Raw genomic sequence first — 17,696 nt, forward strand, 5'->3', positions numbered from 1 at the left:
CGTGGTACGCTTTGATCCCAGAAAAATTAAACATAATAAAGCTGATGTTGATGCAAACAAATAAAGTGAAACTCACTGGTTTTAACAAGAACATAATATCCTTCACAGCACTGGTGCCCTGGGAGAGATGGGATCAGTTTGCCATCGCAGCACACTGGGATGGAGAAATTATTCCAACTCATATAACTGCCGTCACAACAATAATGATGCGGCTTCTTCATGTGTAACCGTCCGCTGCAGCAAACCTGGGTGACACAGTCACATGCAAAGAACAAAATACAGTATGTCACAATGCATGTAGACAAGCAGCTACATTTAACCCTCCCAACAACTACTTTAATGAGCCAATCACAAAGCAGACACTCTCCTCTTTATCAATGCAAGAATCATGTTGAGGTAAAGCAACTTCATTCAACTCTATTTTTCATCCAAATTCTGATTCTAATATGTTTCTATTTTTAATTGCACTAAATTGGTGCTGTGTGATGGAAAATGCAAAATTTTCTAAAAGCCGCACTTAAAAGCATTTTTTTTTCTCCCAAAAAGTGCTCTGAATAATCTGAAGTGCCTAATGAATGTATTCAGGTTGTGCTAACCAATGTTGAAGCAATTTTGAGTGGTAACCAATGCTCTGTCAAAATATTTGGGTGGATGTTTCGGGAATATGCTAACTCATGCTAACGACTCGCTAACATGTAGCATATCAAACTTTTTCTTTTTTACATGTTACTAAAAAAGGTTAGCTTAGTCACTGTAACATTTGTTTTAGAGGTTTTAGTTTGTTCTTTATGCATAGCAAAAAAAATTGGGAGTTACAGGTATCGTGAATATGCTAATGCTTACTTCTTACCTGGCTAACGTGTAGCGTCTTGCAAACAAGTAATAGAATCACAGTTAATAAAGGCTGACTGACTCTTTTGTCTCGCTTAATGTGCCTCATAGTAATTGATGGATGCACCCATAATGCAAATGATAATAATAATATGTATGATACTTGTTTAATACATATCCAAATACCGGGCCTGAGGAAAATGTCAGTGCCTGTTTGATCTCTCTGTGTTTCTAGTAGATCTTTTGCAAGACGGGTGCCTCCAACAGAAGATTATTTTTTCCGTTAGAGGCACCTGTGTGTTTTGGGATTTTTTAAATCTTAAATATTTTTAATATTCATGCAGCTGGATGATGTGTGGGTAACTACTGCCTTTTGCTATGCTAACTTTACTGTAATTCCATGACACAGGGTCAAAGTGAATGATGGATAAGCTTTTCTGGTGAAGCTATGTATGTGAATCTTGGTTCCCACAGTAAGCTGTGAAAAGTTTTTCTTTTGTTGAATTTTGTATGCTAGCATTGAATGCAGTGATGTAACGATGATTTACAAGTTCGAGGTTGACATAAAGTATTATATAAGTATAACAAAGTATTTTATCAAACAAACATTCTTTCATGTTTACAAAGGGAGAAAAAAAAGTTTCACAAAGTGTTACAAATGAGCAAAGAATGAAAATATTCACCTGAGTGTCTGGATCGAAGCAGGATGTCACACAAACATCATGATTCAAGGGACATTGCAGGTATGAGCATCTAAACCTGGAAACACCTGCATTGTTCAGGTGTCTCCCAGAGGATGGTGTAACCCTTGTGGCCCCCTGGGCACACGATCTAAGCGTCCGTCTTAAAACCTCATAGCCGAGCATAATTCCATTGGGTTTGCCTGGATGGGACCAATGGAGTCGTACCGATCTGGCAAAGAGGGGGGGGGGAGTAAAAAACAAAGTGAAAGTGATGGGTGGGGGTGCACGTCTCCTTCACACTCCTTTCACACAAATGCACACTTGCACTCACACACAAACTTTTAAGTACACACATGCATTCATGCATAGTTAATGCCTGACAAAGCTGAGTTACAGTGTCAGGGTGTGTGTCTCTTTATACACTTCACAGTATTGATTTCCCTCCCTTTTTTATCTGTGATATTTTTGGCAGGGGAAAAGGTCTGTGAAGCTGCACAGCTACAAACTGTACACCCCCTCTCAGGGAAAAGACAAGCCAAAAACCAGCACATTGATTAGGCAACAAATTACACCGATATTTGTGTAATTACTAGAGTACACTAGTAATTTTTGATCCCTCACCCACTTGCTTGGCATTTTTTAAAATGACAAAAAAGGAAAGATTTATACTTCCTGTTATTCATCTAAGCATAAATTTAACCAAGACTAGAAAAAAATATTTTTGAGGTCTACGACAAGCATTACAAGAGAAGAAAACAGTCTCTTTGTTTTAGAAAGTCTATTTGTTTAATAAAAAATGCATTTATAGTAATCAACATTATTTGAGATACAGAATGTGTGTCAGTTTGTTGACTTTCTCTGAGTAAATTTGTTTTTTTTTTAACAAATTAACCTTCAAACATAAAAGAAACTTTGACCACATGTGCCAACATGTTTTATGTGACTTTATGATTTAAAGTTAACAAAAAAACTCAAAACAACATGTAAAATGTTTGAATCAGCGTTAAGACTGGTTCTTTTGAGGTAGTAGATAGACAGAGTTTACGTCAATCACAGACAAAAGAAAGAGTAACTATTTTTACATACTTATGTCCCAAGTAAGAAGCAACAACAAGAGTAATATATTACAGTATTACCTGGGACCGATTACTTGAGCATGTGGAGTGGTCCACTCAGCAGGCAGGTCTTCTACAGTGGTCGTTTTTGTGACATTACTTCTAGTACATGCATATTCCGTGCACACTTCCACCTAGAGTCACAAAGCCATGACAAAAAACTACATTAAAACCTGTGCTTGTATGTTTTCTTTTGTTGGATGGCTTTTCCTTTTACAAATGCATACCTGAATACTGTAGATTGTAAAAGGCAGTAGGTCCCCCAGCAGGTATGAGCCAGAGTTTGGATCCACACTTTCATTCAAATGGTCATTAACATAAATATTGTAACCAGTAACAGCTCCATTGGGTTGAAGAGGAGGAAACCAAAGAACACGTGCTGTACTGCTGTTTAAAGGAACCACCTCTGGTGCCAACATCCCTTCTGGCTCTGAGAACGGCACAAGAAAGGCAAATTACACGATCCACATTAAAAAACTCATCAAAACAGGCATGGTGAATGAGATCTACAATTTATAGCACATTTGATTAAGAACCAAAGTGCTTTACAGTCAGTCACAAGTCCCATTCACCCATGAACATTCACACTCGTTTGTGGCTTTGCTGCCACGCAAGGCGATAACCAGACCATCAAGAGCAATGTGAGGCTCAAAGTCCTGCTTAAGACATTGAAACAAATGGACAGGCTAAGAAACTGAACCTGCGACATTCTGAGCAGAAGTTGACCACTTTTGATTTGCACCTCTACTTCTGCTTTAAGCCCCTTTTCAACCTTCTAAGCTGGTCAGGGGGGCGTCCTTGTACTGGGCTTCTTGTTGCACTCTTTGGAGGAGGGGGGTGAGAGGAGGATGTTGACCAAGCTCAGATCCATCAAGGACAACAGCTCTCACCCACTACAGCTGACTGTGAAGGGACTGAGGAGTTCCTTCATTTCTTTAATTTTTTCATTATATTTTTTCTTTATTTGATCCCACTTCATCCAGTGATAATACATGTCTATGGTCAATGGTGAATGACATGCTGATAAACCAAAATATTGGGCTTTCAATGCAAAAAGGGGCTCTAGAGCACAAAAAACAAGCCAGGTTAGAGAAAAGAAATGAAGAATACTTCACTTTTAGCTTTGCTGTCTACTAATGATGACGGAATTCGTCATTGGAAGGAAGAAATAATCATGAATACTGTGCGAGTATAGAATAGGACAAGGGTAATCATACATACACTACATATTATTTCAAATGAAAATGTACTCAGCTATGAGAAGTTAACCCAATTCATTTGCTGCCAGCGCGCTTACCTAAACCCAACCTGGCTCTACATTTCATTTACCACAGGATGGCATTGTTAACGCAATACTGAGCACTGAACTTCTCTCCTCATAGACACACATAACTTACTTGCAAATTAGCCCTGATTTTAGCATTGCCCTATAGATTGCTGGCTGCGTTAAGATGGTTGGTAGGGTTGAGCTGCATTAGTTAAAATATATTAGAGCCCCTTCGTGTGTATGTGTGCACAATCTTATAGCCGTAAAATAATGAAATTACATCGAGAGCTCTATCAGTTAAACGAGCCATGCTTTGCCTTTAGCACCTAATGATTTTCTAATGTTTTTAATGCACTTTTTTATTATACTATTCAGATTAGAGAGAAAAAGGAGACCCCTGACATATGATTATGCTCAGATACTGAGAATCTGTGAGGAAGAAAAAGAAGAGACCGTCTGATGGAAAAGACGAGAGGAATAAAGCAACAAACGGTGAGATTTAAACTGTAGTATCTACTACAAGAAGACTCCTTTCAGGGTCAAAGAGGAAAACAAGCTGTCAGCTGAACATCTTTTTTAAGTTAATTTAAAAACACTTGTGACAAAATCTAATAAAAATAAGACAATGACCAAATGTAATGTGCACTTACTTCCATCTGCTGTGGTAGCATTAACTATAGTCTTGGATGTATTGTGTGCTCCGTTAAACACTTGTAATGAGACTTGATAGTTCGTACTGGGCCAAAGGTTGCTAATCACAATAGACTTGTCTTCTGGTCCGAACGTTCGAGTCAGACCTGGCTGGGGAGGCTCCACTGTGAGGAAGAAACATTCTACCTCTCCTTGCAGATCTTGCAAAGCTAAGAAAGGAAAAGGAAAACAATTAGGTAAAGAAAGAAACTACACCCAAATGCTCCCTTGGTAAGGTTTTTATTCTTTCTTCATTTTGCAAAAACAAAACTGTTTATAAATGTCTTTAAAACCACTCTGCACATCTATATCTGTTTGTACATGTGCATTTGTCTATTGTTTGTCAAATGTAATCATTTTTAAAAGATAAATCCCAGCTAAAAGCAGGTGGGTGTTGTGTGAGAAGAGGCCGTCTTACATGGTTGTGTCCAGTTGACTTGTAAGGCCGTGTGGTTGACAGCATGAACAGACACTGATGGAGACTTTTGCGGTACCCCTGCCATGGTCCATGCAGTGAAAACCTCTCCAGCAGTGTGACCCATATCATTTTGAACCTCTAACTGGTACTGGTATTGTGTAAATCTGTGAAAACACAAAATCTGTGTTTTTTCAAGCAAACTATAACTTAACCTGAAACTCTGACTTTTTGGTTGGAGACAGTAACAAAAAATGGGAACAAACTACATATAGCTTCAAACTATTTAAAAGTTTTTACAAAAGAGGCATGACCACATAACAGAACCACAGTTACAGTAACTGAAAGCTCTGGAGTGGTCTAGCCAGTTCACAAAAATCAATTAAATAAAGAATCTCTGGAGGGAATTCAAAGTCAGTATTGGTCATCAACAGCCAAAAATCATCCCAGCTCTTGAGAAGATCTGCATGGAGGAATGGACCAAAGTAGTAGCTACAGTTTGTGCAAACCTAGTGAAACCCTTTGTTCCCTGGTCACTGTTGAACATTACAAAGTACATTATACAAATTACAACTTTTTTTAATTTAAACTTTGATAAATGATTATTTTCTGCACCATTATAAATACAAATAGCAATATTTCCCAAATTCTTTCTTTTTACATTCTGTCTGTAATCTATTTAAGTGGGACAACTTGAGGAATCTGCGACTATTTTTGCCCCAATGTGATAGGCAGTGGGGCATATATGGGCTATATTTAAAAAAAATATATCATTCCAAGTGTCAAGAGGAGTTTGATCTACGGTATGTCAGATGAATATCCTGCTTAGTAAAGGCAGACACAAACATCTTTAGTTAAAGTCGTTATAGAAGACCAATATATGACCATATATGATTTAAGGTTTCCTGGTTGCAGTTAGAATGATATATGAACATGACTAAATCACCACAGAAACAATAAGTGAAACAGCAGAAAGCTAGCATATCTGCAAGTTGGTAAGCTATTTTAAAGCTCAGTTGAGAATGGAACCCAAAGCAGTTCAGCAGACATGAACAAAAAAAAATGTTTCCACCAAGTGCCAAACTGAGATTAGGGGATGCTGTGTGGAAAACAATTTAATTCTTTGGGATATTTGCTTAATGTATCTTTGAGCGGTATTAAGAGATCGGCATCAGCAGCAGCTCGCCGATCGGCTCTGCACACACTGTTTGCTGCAGCGCCGGCGTTTGCTCTAGAGCTCATTTCGATAATCTCACCTGCTTAGGCCTTTATCTTGGTAGAACAATTTGGTCCCGGAGTAAACATGGAGCCACCGATGGAGATCTTCAGAGGGAGGCGGGGATGGGGCTGTTGATGCGGGGGCTGAGGTTGCAGCCAGGGGTTCACGGGTTTTACGTCTGAGCAACTTGTATCTGAGGACGACATTAAAATGAAAAAACTAAAGATACACGGCTGGGTGTTTAGGAATCCGTTAACACAAAAGAGCACAAATGCTATAGATGTGGACACATTCAACCCAATGGAGACCCACGTGTGCACACAATATTTAACCGACTCTTAGCCCTCATTTCCTCTTCTTCTGCAGCTTTTTCATCATCTCCATTCTTCTACTTTCAATGTATCCCAACCCTCCCTCCCTACGCCCCTCCATCTGTTGTTTTTCTGCAGGGTTTGTGTTTTCCTCTCCCCACAGTAATGCTAATTTTTGCTGTAATCAGAAGAGAAGGGCTTAATGCTGCCTTTTAACCAACCCACTTAGACAAACACACAGAGCTGGGCAGCGCAGAAAAGGGAGACGGGCTTATGCATTTTAATCGGCTGCTCGGAAAGCAGACATTCATTTTAGGGATAATCGCAGACAGAGTAAAACGGGAGGAACAAATAAGACCGGAGAGTACATGAGAACTGAGGAAAACTAAATGGAAAACACTGAACTCATTAACGGGGCACCCATCTTAGCAGCTCAATGCGCTTGGCCAGTAGCTCCATTTTTGGGCTTTATAGCAGCATTTGAACATCAACAAATGTGCCTGTCTATAGCTGCATGATAATTTCAAGTTAGTCGCTTACAGTTTATAGGTTTTTGTTCTGCTTCATTAGAAAAAAAAGGCTGACTCTTATTATGTAAAGTTTTGATCAATGCTCACCCTCGAGTTTTATACATTAAAATTCATTTTTGGACTAAGAATCTTCTTAGGGAAGTTTACAGCCACATCTTAGAAATACTTTTTAAAAAGTTTAAGTTGGTAGCCCATAAACTAATGTATAGGGGAGTTTTTTGCTTTTTCAGACCACACAGTAAGAATTGATCTCTTTTAAGTGGAGTGATCTGCAAACTATAAACTATATTCTACAAGTTTCTTTAAGTTCAATTTAGGACTTTTTACAACCTTTTTAATGTCAAAAATGGCGACAAATTTCTCAGTTTATTTCCCATTTTAAGGAAAATTTCCCCTTTTATTCACTTATTCCCATTTTTTAATCAAAACTGTAACTTCTTATGTTGTTGTTTGTGGTCTGGGCTGCTCTTCTTTTTTCTAAACTGGCACTGAACATTTAAGCGTATCGGTATCGTATTTAGCAAACATTTATTTTAATCATTTGATCAAAAATAATTGTGGTTGAATAATTACGTTTTTGACGAATAATGTCAAACAGAGAGGTATCAAGCAGCACAACTTTTAAGTCTGAGACTTCAACATTCAAGTTTTTTTTAAGGTCTTTTGAAGTATCATTTTCAAATTTATGAATTCAATTCTTTTAAGACTTTTTAAGACCCTGCAGGAACCCGGGATACAACTTTTTTTTGGTAGTATTTGTTTTTACCTGATGTTTGGTCCATTTGGGCGGTTTGGGGGTTGCCAGGAAATAGCCAGGAACGATTCGCTCACTGACACTATTGACAGAGGTGCAAGGTCTCCGGGGCTTGTGGGAAATGTGGTAGCAGGAGTTGGGAGACTTTCTGTGCATCCCCCAACATGACCTCCACCCTCCGAGCACGAAAGCACTGTGACGCTGTAGTTTGTGTAGGGAACAAGATTTGCTACGGTGACATTGAGCAGGGATCCATTGCCGGCGTGATGGGAGAACCGGGGTTCTGGGAGGCGGATCTCATACCCGTGAACCTCTCCGTTGGGTATAAGAGGAGGGGACCACGCAATCTGAAATTAAGAATACTAGCAGAATTAAAAATATTTTTTTTTCTAATTGCATGAGTTATTATTTTAAAAAGTAAGAATAAAAAAGTTTCAAATATAACATAAGCAACAACATTTACAACAGAGATACATTGACAATGCAATACTCAATCAATGCTAAGGAGGGAGAAGAGCAACACAAGGGTGTCCCATGTGTGCGTGTTAAACTGTCTTGTGGGAATGATAACCTGACTTTGACTTAAGCAGAAGATTCCTTTCATCATTTAAAATAGAGCACACCCACACCCTCACACACACAAAAAACCCATGGTAAAATAATGGAAGCGGCCGGTAATGGAATTGCTGCATGCAAAAACAAAAGCCTGCTGCCAGCGAGCGCTGCATCTGATTTGGAAACAGTTCAGTCTGTCAGCATTTCAGGGGAAGGCAGCCTGTACACACAAGCTGTGGCACACATGCATTCAGCATTTGCAGTCAAACACACCTTCGTACATCTGAGTAATATTTGCTCTATTTACAATTATCAGTCTGGTGATGAAATATACATGCATACATTTAAAATATACAGTGACACACCCATAAAAAACTATAAATGACTACATAGCTTGCTGATATCAACAAGCTTTGCTGATTAATGGGTCAATGTTGATTAGAATATTAAGAATGAACATGGAGGCTAATTAGTTCTCATCCAACCTTCATATTCATTTAACAAGTGACACTGTGAGGTGATATAGGACACCGACACACACATGCATAAACATGAGTAATGCCTGGACTACACAAAGAGAGGCAAACCACGGGACACACACTCACAAACAAACCAGAACAGGGCAGGGTCATTTTGAGTTAGGCAGCTCATTTCCCAAAGTGCGTGTTGGGTGTGCTCTGTGGTGGAAGTCATTTTACAGATTGAATAGCTTGATGTAATCTGGTGATGGTGAAGACAGCGGAGACTCCAACACAGGGCACTGGGGCTAAGGCCAGAACAGTTTGAGTGTACGTGTGTGTGCACTTGCATTTTTGTATACGTAAAATAAGAGAGGGAAAGAGACTATATTAACAAGTCAGAAGTGAGAAAAACACAGTGAGTTAGGAGGTGATATATGTGTGTCAGTGCATCTGCCAAGTCACTCAGGAAGTAGAGTTGACAACAGGTTGTCGGCATTCTGCAAATCTAAATGAATTAGATTATTTACATGCTGAATGAAATGTTTACTATCACAAAGGCAGTTTTTGGAAACAGTGTATTTTATCTTCTGTGTGTAAGTCAGTTGGGAGCTATTCAAGTAAATATCAGAGTTATGAGCAAAACCATGTCACAAAAGTGGCTAAATCTAGCATCAGTGCACATAAAAACATTTAGTTTATGAATTAAAAAGCAGAAAATAATAAACTATATGTATTTTTTTATGTATTCTATATGTTTTTTTTCAACACAAGAAGCTATCATTGTTTTACGTATAATATTAGGGGAAAAAAAATGCAAATATGACAAAAAAAACCTCCCAAAAGCCCCACAATAAAGTTCATTGTCATCATCCATCTTCTTTTTTTTTAAACTTTTAAGGGCAAAATATATGCATTACAAAACAAATCAATGAGGCCTGAGACACACATTCTGGAAGGGGGAACGTATCTTGGCACAACATCGGCCATAGGTTGACGTCATGAAACAGGAGGCACCCTCAAGGAGCGAAAGACAGTGCCTCATAGATCGAGTCGTTTTACTTTAGGGTATCAAAAGAGTTCGCAAAACCAACTAATATTTCATAAATAATTTGTGTTTTAGTGTTCCAAAGGTAATATATGATCATATATAAGAATATAGAATATAGTTTACTCTGAAAGACTTAAGAAAAGCATGGTATGGGCCCTTAAAAGTCCCACTATTATCAAACAGATGCAAGTGTCACTTTTTTTTCCTTTGCGTTTGACCCATCCCCCAGGGGAAAATGAGCTGCAGTTACAACTGCGCTCAAGGAACCATTTGGTGGTTTAACCCCTCAATCCAACCTTTTATTGCTGGGTGTCAAGCTTGAGTCCAATTTTTGCAGTCTTTTCTAAGACTCAACGGTGGACTCAAACCCCCAATCTCCAAGGGTGTACACTATTCCACTAGGCCACTAAGCTGGTAAAAGATGACCTTAATGTCCTAAAGTATGGAAATCAAAAATGATGTACAGAAAATGGAGGAATACTTAAAACCCTCATCTGGATTGTCAAGGTCACTCAGTAACCAGGAAGCTGCCTAAGTGTGCGTCCAATTAGCAACAAGCAGGAAGGAGTGCTTTCCTTCTTGGATGTGTAACCCCCAAAGCTGTGCTGCTACAAAGATGACAGGGGCGGCTCTGAAACGATGACAAGCATTAGCATTTTTCGGCAGTTAGCACAAGTGCAGGACAGTAAACGCAAATGTGTGTGCATCTGTGTGTGTGTACATGCATATAATATTGCAGCACTTGCTTTCGTTGATAGGCCTTGGTGTGAGATTAGCCGCTGGTAGAATTCAAATCTGGTCCCTCCTTCAAAATGGCCGACAGGAAGGAAGCCGTCTCAGACAGGGTCACAGCCCCTCCCGTGTCTGAAGGGGACCTTGAGTTGTATGCCTTTCTTTCTCATTAAATCCAAAGAACATGAAGGAAATGACAGAAATCAGCCTGACATTGCTTTGTCGTTAATTTTTATTTAAAAACAAGAGTAACTGAATTGATGTTCTTTGAAGGTGGATCCCAAGCTTCTTGAAAGAAATGTAGACTTCTTTTTGTTCTTAAAGTTTGGTTTGGAGACCGCGTGTGTCGCATTTTTTTGAATATTATATCCGTTTCAGTAGCTCCAAGAGTCATTTCAAAATTAACAGTGACTTTAAAACTTTTTAAATAAAGAGGTGGTCTTACTTGAAGTGATTCTGGTCCCAATACCTTCACTTTTGGTGGACTGAGACCAGCAGGTCGAGATGGCCTAGTAGTGACATTGACCCAGGGCCCTGTAGAGTTAACAAACATTAAAAAAAAAGCTATTACAGATGTTTTCACTGCTATTTTTACTTTTATTATTATAATCATAACATTAGCAAATAATGCATTTTTTTAACCAATTTAGCAATTCCACTTTTACCTGTAGCGTTTCCAGCCTGATTCTGAAGCACAAGTCGATACTGGTAAGTAGTCCAAGGACTGAGGGCTGAAGAGGAGTCAAGGAAAGAAAGTGGGGGAGGGTCTGGAGGAAGATGGCCCACTATGGAAACTTTTTTGGTTCCCACAAGTCTGCGCTCCATCAGCCAGCTGTAACCATCATGGCAAAATAAATGAGAGTTATGTAGAAAGTCAAAGAGGTGCATCGTCTCTCACCGCTCCAATGGTCCGTTGCCTTTCTCGGGGGCTCCCCATGATAACAGAACAGAGGTGGGAGTGTCAGAGTAAAGGTGAGGGGCAGGAACCCCTTCAGGGGGAGCTGGGAGAGTTTGAAATCGCTGAGACATTGAAGACACTGAACAGCCCACACTGTTGCATGCTTCCACCTACATGTTTGAGAAATTCTTGGATTATCATTTAAGTCCGAGTTGAGAATGACAACAATATTTAGACCAGTTTACATACAGACGTAACCATACATAAAAAGAGGAACATTTCAATCAATTTATTTTCATAAGTTGTTCCAGTTTCAAACATTGTACCTGAAGGATGTAAGTCTGGTATGGAAGAAGGTCGACGAAAGCAAAGCTGGTAGTATTTCCAGGAACAGTTACTGATAGAGGAGTCAGTCTTGATGAAGAGCCAAATAAACTTGAGATGGGACTGGTGAAAAGGTTGGGTTTTAAAAAAGGATCAAAGTTATAGCTGCGAGGGTTGTTCTCTGGGTCTAGTAATGAAGAGCTGAGATTTCCTGTAGCGCTCTTGGGACCATGGCTTACTTTTTCATGAGTTGACTGAGTGTCACTGTACTCTACATTTTGAGGATTCATGGTTGAATAATGATTAGGGACCGCATGAGTTGGGTCTTCAACAGTACTTGATCCAATATTTGTGTTAAAAAGAGACACGGAGATAAAGTCTAAGTCAGATGGGGTAGTAAAATCTGATAGTGTCCCAACACTTGAGTTTGAGTTGATCAGCATACTATGGTTTGTATGCAAGCTTTGGGTTGCGTTGGACAATGAATTAGGTTTGTATTTGAAGGTTACAGAGCTGGGGAACAGATAGAGGGTATAATTTGTAATAACTCCATTTGGTTGTGTGGGAGAAGTCCAGGAAGCTAACACACTTTTAGATTGAAGTCCAAGAACACTTGGAGGTTCTAATGGTCCTGGACCTGGAGAAAGAAGAAAGACAAAAAAGTAAGAAGTGACAAAAGAAAAACGTAAGCATGATTAGTTCTAGAAACCTATTGGATCCGGTAAAGTCCCACTCCAATTATATTTAGATCAATTTTTAAAGTGTTCACAGTAGTTTTTTGATTATGCCGTTTTTTTTTTGCCAAAATGATAAAACCTGTGCCGTTTTCTAGGAAATAGTTCATACAGAGCGACAGTGTTGTTTTTTATTAGAAAATTGCCACAAAGTTGTGGGCCACTGGTGTGGAGTTAAGTCCACCCCTACTTCCTGTCATACATCTGTTTATGTGCTTTCCCCCCCATCTTAAAAGCCCCCACAACCCCAACCTAACAATTCTGGTGCAACAAAAACAGTGAGCAGTATCTGAGTTATCCTTATGTAAAATTCTGAGCCAGATGCCAGCTTAGACGAGACATACATGGATCTAGACGTCTACAAGAGAATGCATTTGAATAGAGGAGGGTGGAGAGCTTCTGTCTTGCCAAGCTTTTCTAATGACATTTTTTGATCTGCTCCTGATTCACAATGATTTCATATGCAATTGTAAGCTTAATTTTCTAAATATATGTCCTCAATCATGAGTAAAAGACTATAAGAGCATGTTAAAACACCAAAAAACATGATTTTCCTGATTGTTGGTCTTTCACATCAGGATTGAGAACAAGAAGAAAAACAGTTTGGAAAGTCGATGGCTAAATGGCTAAAAAGTTATAAAAAGCAGAAAAATATTGGAAAGGATTCTAGAAAAATCAAGGTTGTGGTCTTATTTCTTTTTCAACTTGGCTTCACTTTGAATGTTCAAAGCAATTTTCAATGCATGGTTTCCTAAGTTCTTCTATCCAGAATGCAAAAATGATCCTGTTAAGAAATACGCGCAGATGCACATCAAGAGAGCCATGGGGGAAAATATATATAAATATAAATATATAAAAAAATAAAACAGTCACATGACTTGCACATGTTTCAGCATGGATAAGAAACACCTCAAGACCAGTCAGAAGGATTTTTCACTTCATGGTAGCTCATTTAAAGGTAATGCCCCATCCCCCTCCTCCCCCGGCATTTACATCCCACTGTACTGCTCTGTAATGGACACACTCACAGACACATGCTCTCCCCCCCCCCACACACACTAACTGACATACCCACACCCACAATGATGCAGTAATGGTGCTGTGTGAAGGGCAGGCAGATCAAGGTGACTGAGCGGACTGAGGGAGCGTGCTGCGTCGCTAAGTGCTACTGCTAACTGCTAACAGCTTTCCCAGATGGCGGTTTGTGTGCATGGTAGAGAGTGAAGGAAGGTGAGCAGTTGAAAGTGGATGTGTGTGCATAAATGTATGAGAGATTAAGCGTGCAATCATGTTTATGTGTATGTCAGCATGGATGCACAAGAACAACAGCTGTTTAAGTTCAGTAGAGTCTGGAGCGTGCACATCTTGTATGCTAACCATTGACGGATAGGCCTTGCTTCTCGGTGAAATGCCGCTTAATTTTCAGCTATTGGCCCAAAACAACCAGATGTGGTAAAGTTGGATGTGGAAGTTACCTGGAAACAAAACAAGCTCTATTTTTCAATCTAATTTTAATTCCTTAAAGTCTCACTCCAATCATCTTTTGGGCAATTTTAAAGGCGTTTCCAGTGCTTTTTAGGCAAAATAAAAAAAAAAAACCTGTGTAGTTTTCTGGGACAGAGCGGCAGGAGTTCATTACAAATAACCTTTGAGTTGTGGGAAGGACTGGTGGTGCAGATTGACAGTATATCTCAGTCATTATATTGGTGAAAATAACCGTCGCTGGATATATATATATTTTTTAACATGCTCTTGCTAATTGTAATTTTTTAGGACCAGTACATGCAGTACTGGAAGAATTTTTTTCATGAGTAATGTGAGTTATAAACTGACCAATCACCTTGAACATTTGATTGTCAGATTCTCCAAAGCTTGCTTTCTGTGGAAGGGTTGTGGACTTCAAACAAGCTTACTCCTGATTATCCAAAGTATTTGCCTTAGAAAAATGTTGACTCAGACCAACACGGATCAATCACTGTTGTCTGGCTTCAACATGGTAATGTCTGTTACTGTGGAAACATGGGAACTGATTTGGCTTTGTTTCGCTGGAGCTGGATGTAAGGCATTTTTTATGGATGACATCACACCTGCTCTGCCCAGTTCTCTATATACAATCATTGATTGAGCAGATTTAGCCTGCACTCATTTCCCATCATTCCTTTGTTTACACTCTCTCCCACTATAGTTTACAGCCCCTCAGAACCCCAACCTAACATTATTGGTGCAACAATGCAATACACAGAGCTATCCAGCCATATAGCATTGAGCCAGATCCCAGTAAACTGAGACATACATGGATCTATTTGTCTGCAAGTGGATGCATCAGAATGGAGCGATGCAAGGAGCTTGTGTGTAATAACCATGAGCCCCATCAAATGTCATGTTTGTCTGATCCTTATTCACCATAGTTTGAATAAAGAAATACAAAGAAATACTCAAATGTCTTCCATCATGAGATAAATGCTCAAAGAAGATTTTAAAAACACCAATTTATTTGGAGTTAGTCATTAAATCTCCACACGTTTTTGGCGTTCTGAGGAATCACCAAAAGCTGTAAACCTTTTAAGAAGGTAAAGCATTTGGGCAAAATTTATAGTTATCATTTATACTGTTGGTTGAGACAAACTAAAACAGAAAAATGTGGGCTGGGTGGTGGCCTTACTTTAACCCCCATGCTATCTTAAGGTGTCCAGATGACCCTACCCTTATATTAATGTGTGATCCCTCCCATGAAAATGGTGGGCAGGATTTTGTTTGCCATGGACATCAGTGAAGATAAAAAAATCCTTAAAAACAAAGTTCAGCACACTGCCTTGTGGGGTCCAGTTAACCCCTCTTTTAATGTAAACATGTCTGGGAGCACAAGGGTTAAAACACGCACTAACATACACACAAACAATTACATTAATGTAAAAGTTCATCTGTTGGGTATGCCAACACAGACTCTTCTAAGTTCTTTTACGCCTCCATTTTTCCCCACATTTTCCCTCTTCTCTGTTCCCAATTCGTGCCCCCCCCTCTCTATGGCCTCTCTGCTAAATAAACAATGCAGGAAGTTGACCTTTTAGGTTAACAGGTTTTTATGCGAGCTCTACTCAGCACTCACACTGATTCAATTACCCCCAAAGGTTGACTGAACCCACGAATAGCCATGAGCCCGTTTTTGTCTGCCAGTGTGTACGCTGTGCATCTCACTGAAGGTTTACATATCTACCTACATATTTACTGAATGTTTCATGAAACAGTTCATATTTACTGAGCGTCTGAATTGCTTCTATCAGGTGTCCAGTTTTTTTATTTATTTATTTATTTATTTTTTTTAAACAATGCGTAAAAATTAAAGGAAATCAAGCAGGCAAAAATTAATCTACAAACACCAAATTGTGAATCGTTTTTAAGGCAACACACAAGTCAGTCACCTTTATCCAGCTTCATCAAGCAACCAAAATGACCCAGCGTTAACCCAATTCCCTCCTCTTCTCCTCTCTCGGTCCTCCGATTGTAAGTGTTATTTAGGCTTTACTGGCCCGTGTAAAATTTTGCAATTTGAAGGACTGTTAAGTTTTTCAATTGAAACTTTCATTTAAGATGGAGTTGATGCTTTTTTGTTACTGCACAGTGGAAGAGGGAGAACAGATGTCAAGGAACCGCAGCTAGTAAGTTTCTCAGTCTTCACTGATCATAAATTTCTCCTCTTCTTTACCCTCTGTTCCGCTTTTCTTTTGGTCCCCGTAATGCTGTTTCCCAATCACTCCAGTGATTTTCCAGTCTTGTTAATTTCCTCAGTTTTTCTATTTCATTGCATCATTCCTTTTATAACAATCCCTCTTATTCCTTCTTTTTGTAGAATGCAGTAGAAGGATACGAAAGAAGTGAGGGGCCACCAAGCCTTGAATCATTTTTATAAGATTTGTTTTGCATACTTATAACACCATTAACTGACAAAAAGGTTGGAAAGGGGGACGGTACTGAGAAAAATGGAAAACGTTTGTTTGTATGTCTACATTTCTGTCTACCAGTGAATATTGTGAATAAAAAGAGAAATAAATAATTTGAATTCTGATGGCATCTTCACTTTTTGATCTTAAAGGTGAAAAAATTAACTATTGTGTGGTAGTTTCAGAGTATTGACAATGATTCACAGCTGGAAACCAAAACAGTCTTCCAAGAGAGTTTCGCAACTTTGAGATCAAGCTTTTTTTGTAATTGTCAGGACTCAAGCTCCCTCATCTAGTCGGCCATTTTTCCGCACAATGGACTTCATTTGTTGGAACGATGGAAAGTGTAGTTTGGGTTTTTATGGCTCCACCGAGGTGCCGGCAAGCACGTCACCGTGTCTAGGTTCACCAGATCATTCAGACTCTCTCCCAATGTGGTGTTGTTCACTCTTTTAGCAGCGCCTGGGTTATGTCCGTTTTAAATGTTACTTCCGTCTGTCTGTGGCCCAGTTTGAGCATTAAACCGAGAGGGGGAATTTAAAAATAAAAATGGAAGATCTTTTTTTATTATTCTCTTGATAAAAATAAAAACGTCATAAGCCCATGGAGCTGAAGCGATCGAGCCCACTATGACAGCATCCGCAATGGTTCTCCGTCTGCCACCAGAGCTGCCACCCAGGGACTGTCAGCCAGGGTGGCGAGCTCAGTAGCTTTGCCGGCCGCTGGGCAGCGGAGCTCGCTAACTCGCTATGCTATCCACCGAGCGGCTGGCTAGCACAGTGGGCTCGATCGCTCCAGCTCCATGGGCCCTGTGAGTGGCTGGCAACCGGTCCAAGGTGAATCCCACCTTCACCCAACAGTAAGTAGGACAGTTTCCGACAACCCCACAGCCACAGCAGGTTAAGAAAATAGATGGAAGTTCAGGACAAAAATCCTCACATCAAGTGGTTATATTGAATTTTATTTCCACCCGTTGATCGAATCACTGAAAACGTTACGTGTCCAAAACTGAGTCCCTGCCGCACTTGACGCCCAAATGCTGCCACAAGACTTCAGATCACGTCTGTACATTGACTTAACATTGAAACTTGACACCTATATCGCGCGAAAATACAAAAAAATAAACAAATAATCTGAATTTGGGTTTAAACATCAGCAAATTTACAACAGAAAAGCAGAAAGAGAGTACAC

At 39.5% G+C, this 17,696-nt stretch overlaps 1 protein-coding gene across 1 annotated transcript in view; it reads right to left on the reverse strand.

Annotated features, from left to right (window-relative positions):
* ush2a (Usher syndrome 2A (autosomal recessive, mild)) overlaps positions 1 to 17,696 on the reverse strand; it is a 191,137-nt gene that overhangs the window by 66,325 nt on the left and 107,116 nt on the right. Inside the window, exons 50-61 of the mRNA XM_024295925.2 lie at positions 11,836 to 12,470; positions 11,510 to 11,679; positions 11,277 to 11,443; positions 11,057 to 11,145; positions 7,828 to 8,162; positions 6,258 to 6,413; positions 5,005 to 5,168; positions 4,547 to 4,756; positions 2,857 to 3,059; positions 2,651 to 2,763; positions 1,515 to 1,743; positions 77 to 245 (exon numbers count right to left, since the gene is read on the reverse strand). Coding sequence (XP_024151693.1) covers positions 77 to 245; positions 1,515 to 1,743; positions 2,651 to 2,763; positions 2,857 to 3,059; positions 4,547 to 4,756; positions 5,005 to 5,168; positions 6,258 to 6,413; positions 7,828 to 8,162; positions 11,057 to 11,145; positions 11,277 to 11,443; positions 11,510 to 11,679; positions 11,836 to 12,470 — 2,640 coding nt within the window. The remainder of the gene's footprint in view (positions 1 to 76; positions 246 to 1,514; positions 1,744 to 2,650; positions 2,764 to 2,856; positions 3,060 to 4,546; positions 4,757 to 5,004; positions 5,169 to 6,257; positions 6,414 to 7,827; positions 8,163 to 11,056; positions 11,146 to 11,276; positions 11,444 to 11,509; positions 11,680 to 11,835; positions 12,471 to 17,696) is intronic.

This window comes from Oryzias melastigma, linkage group LG3, assembly GCF_002922805.2.
Source record: "Oryzias melastigma strain HK-1 linkage group LG3, ASM292280v2, whole genome shotgun sequence".
Taxonomy (NCBI): domain Eukaryota; kingdom Metazoa; phylum Chordata; class Actinopteri; order Beloniformes; family Adrianichthyidae; genus Oryzias; species Oryzias melastigma.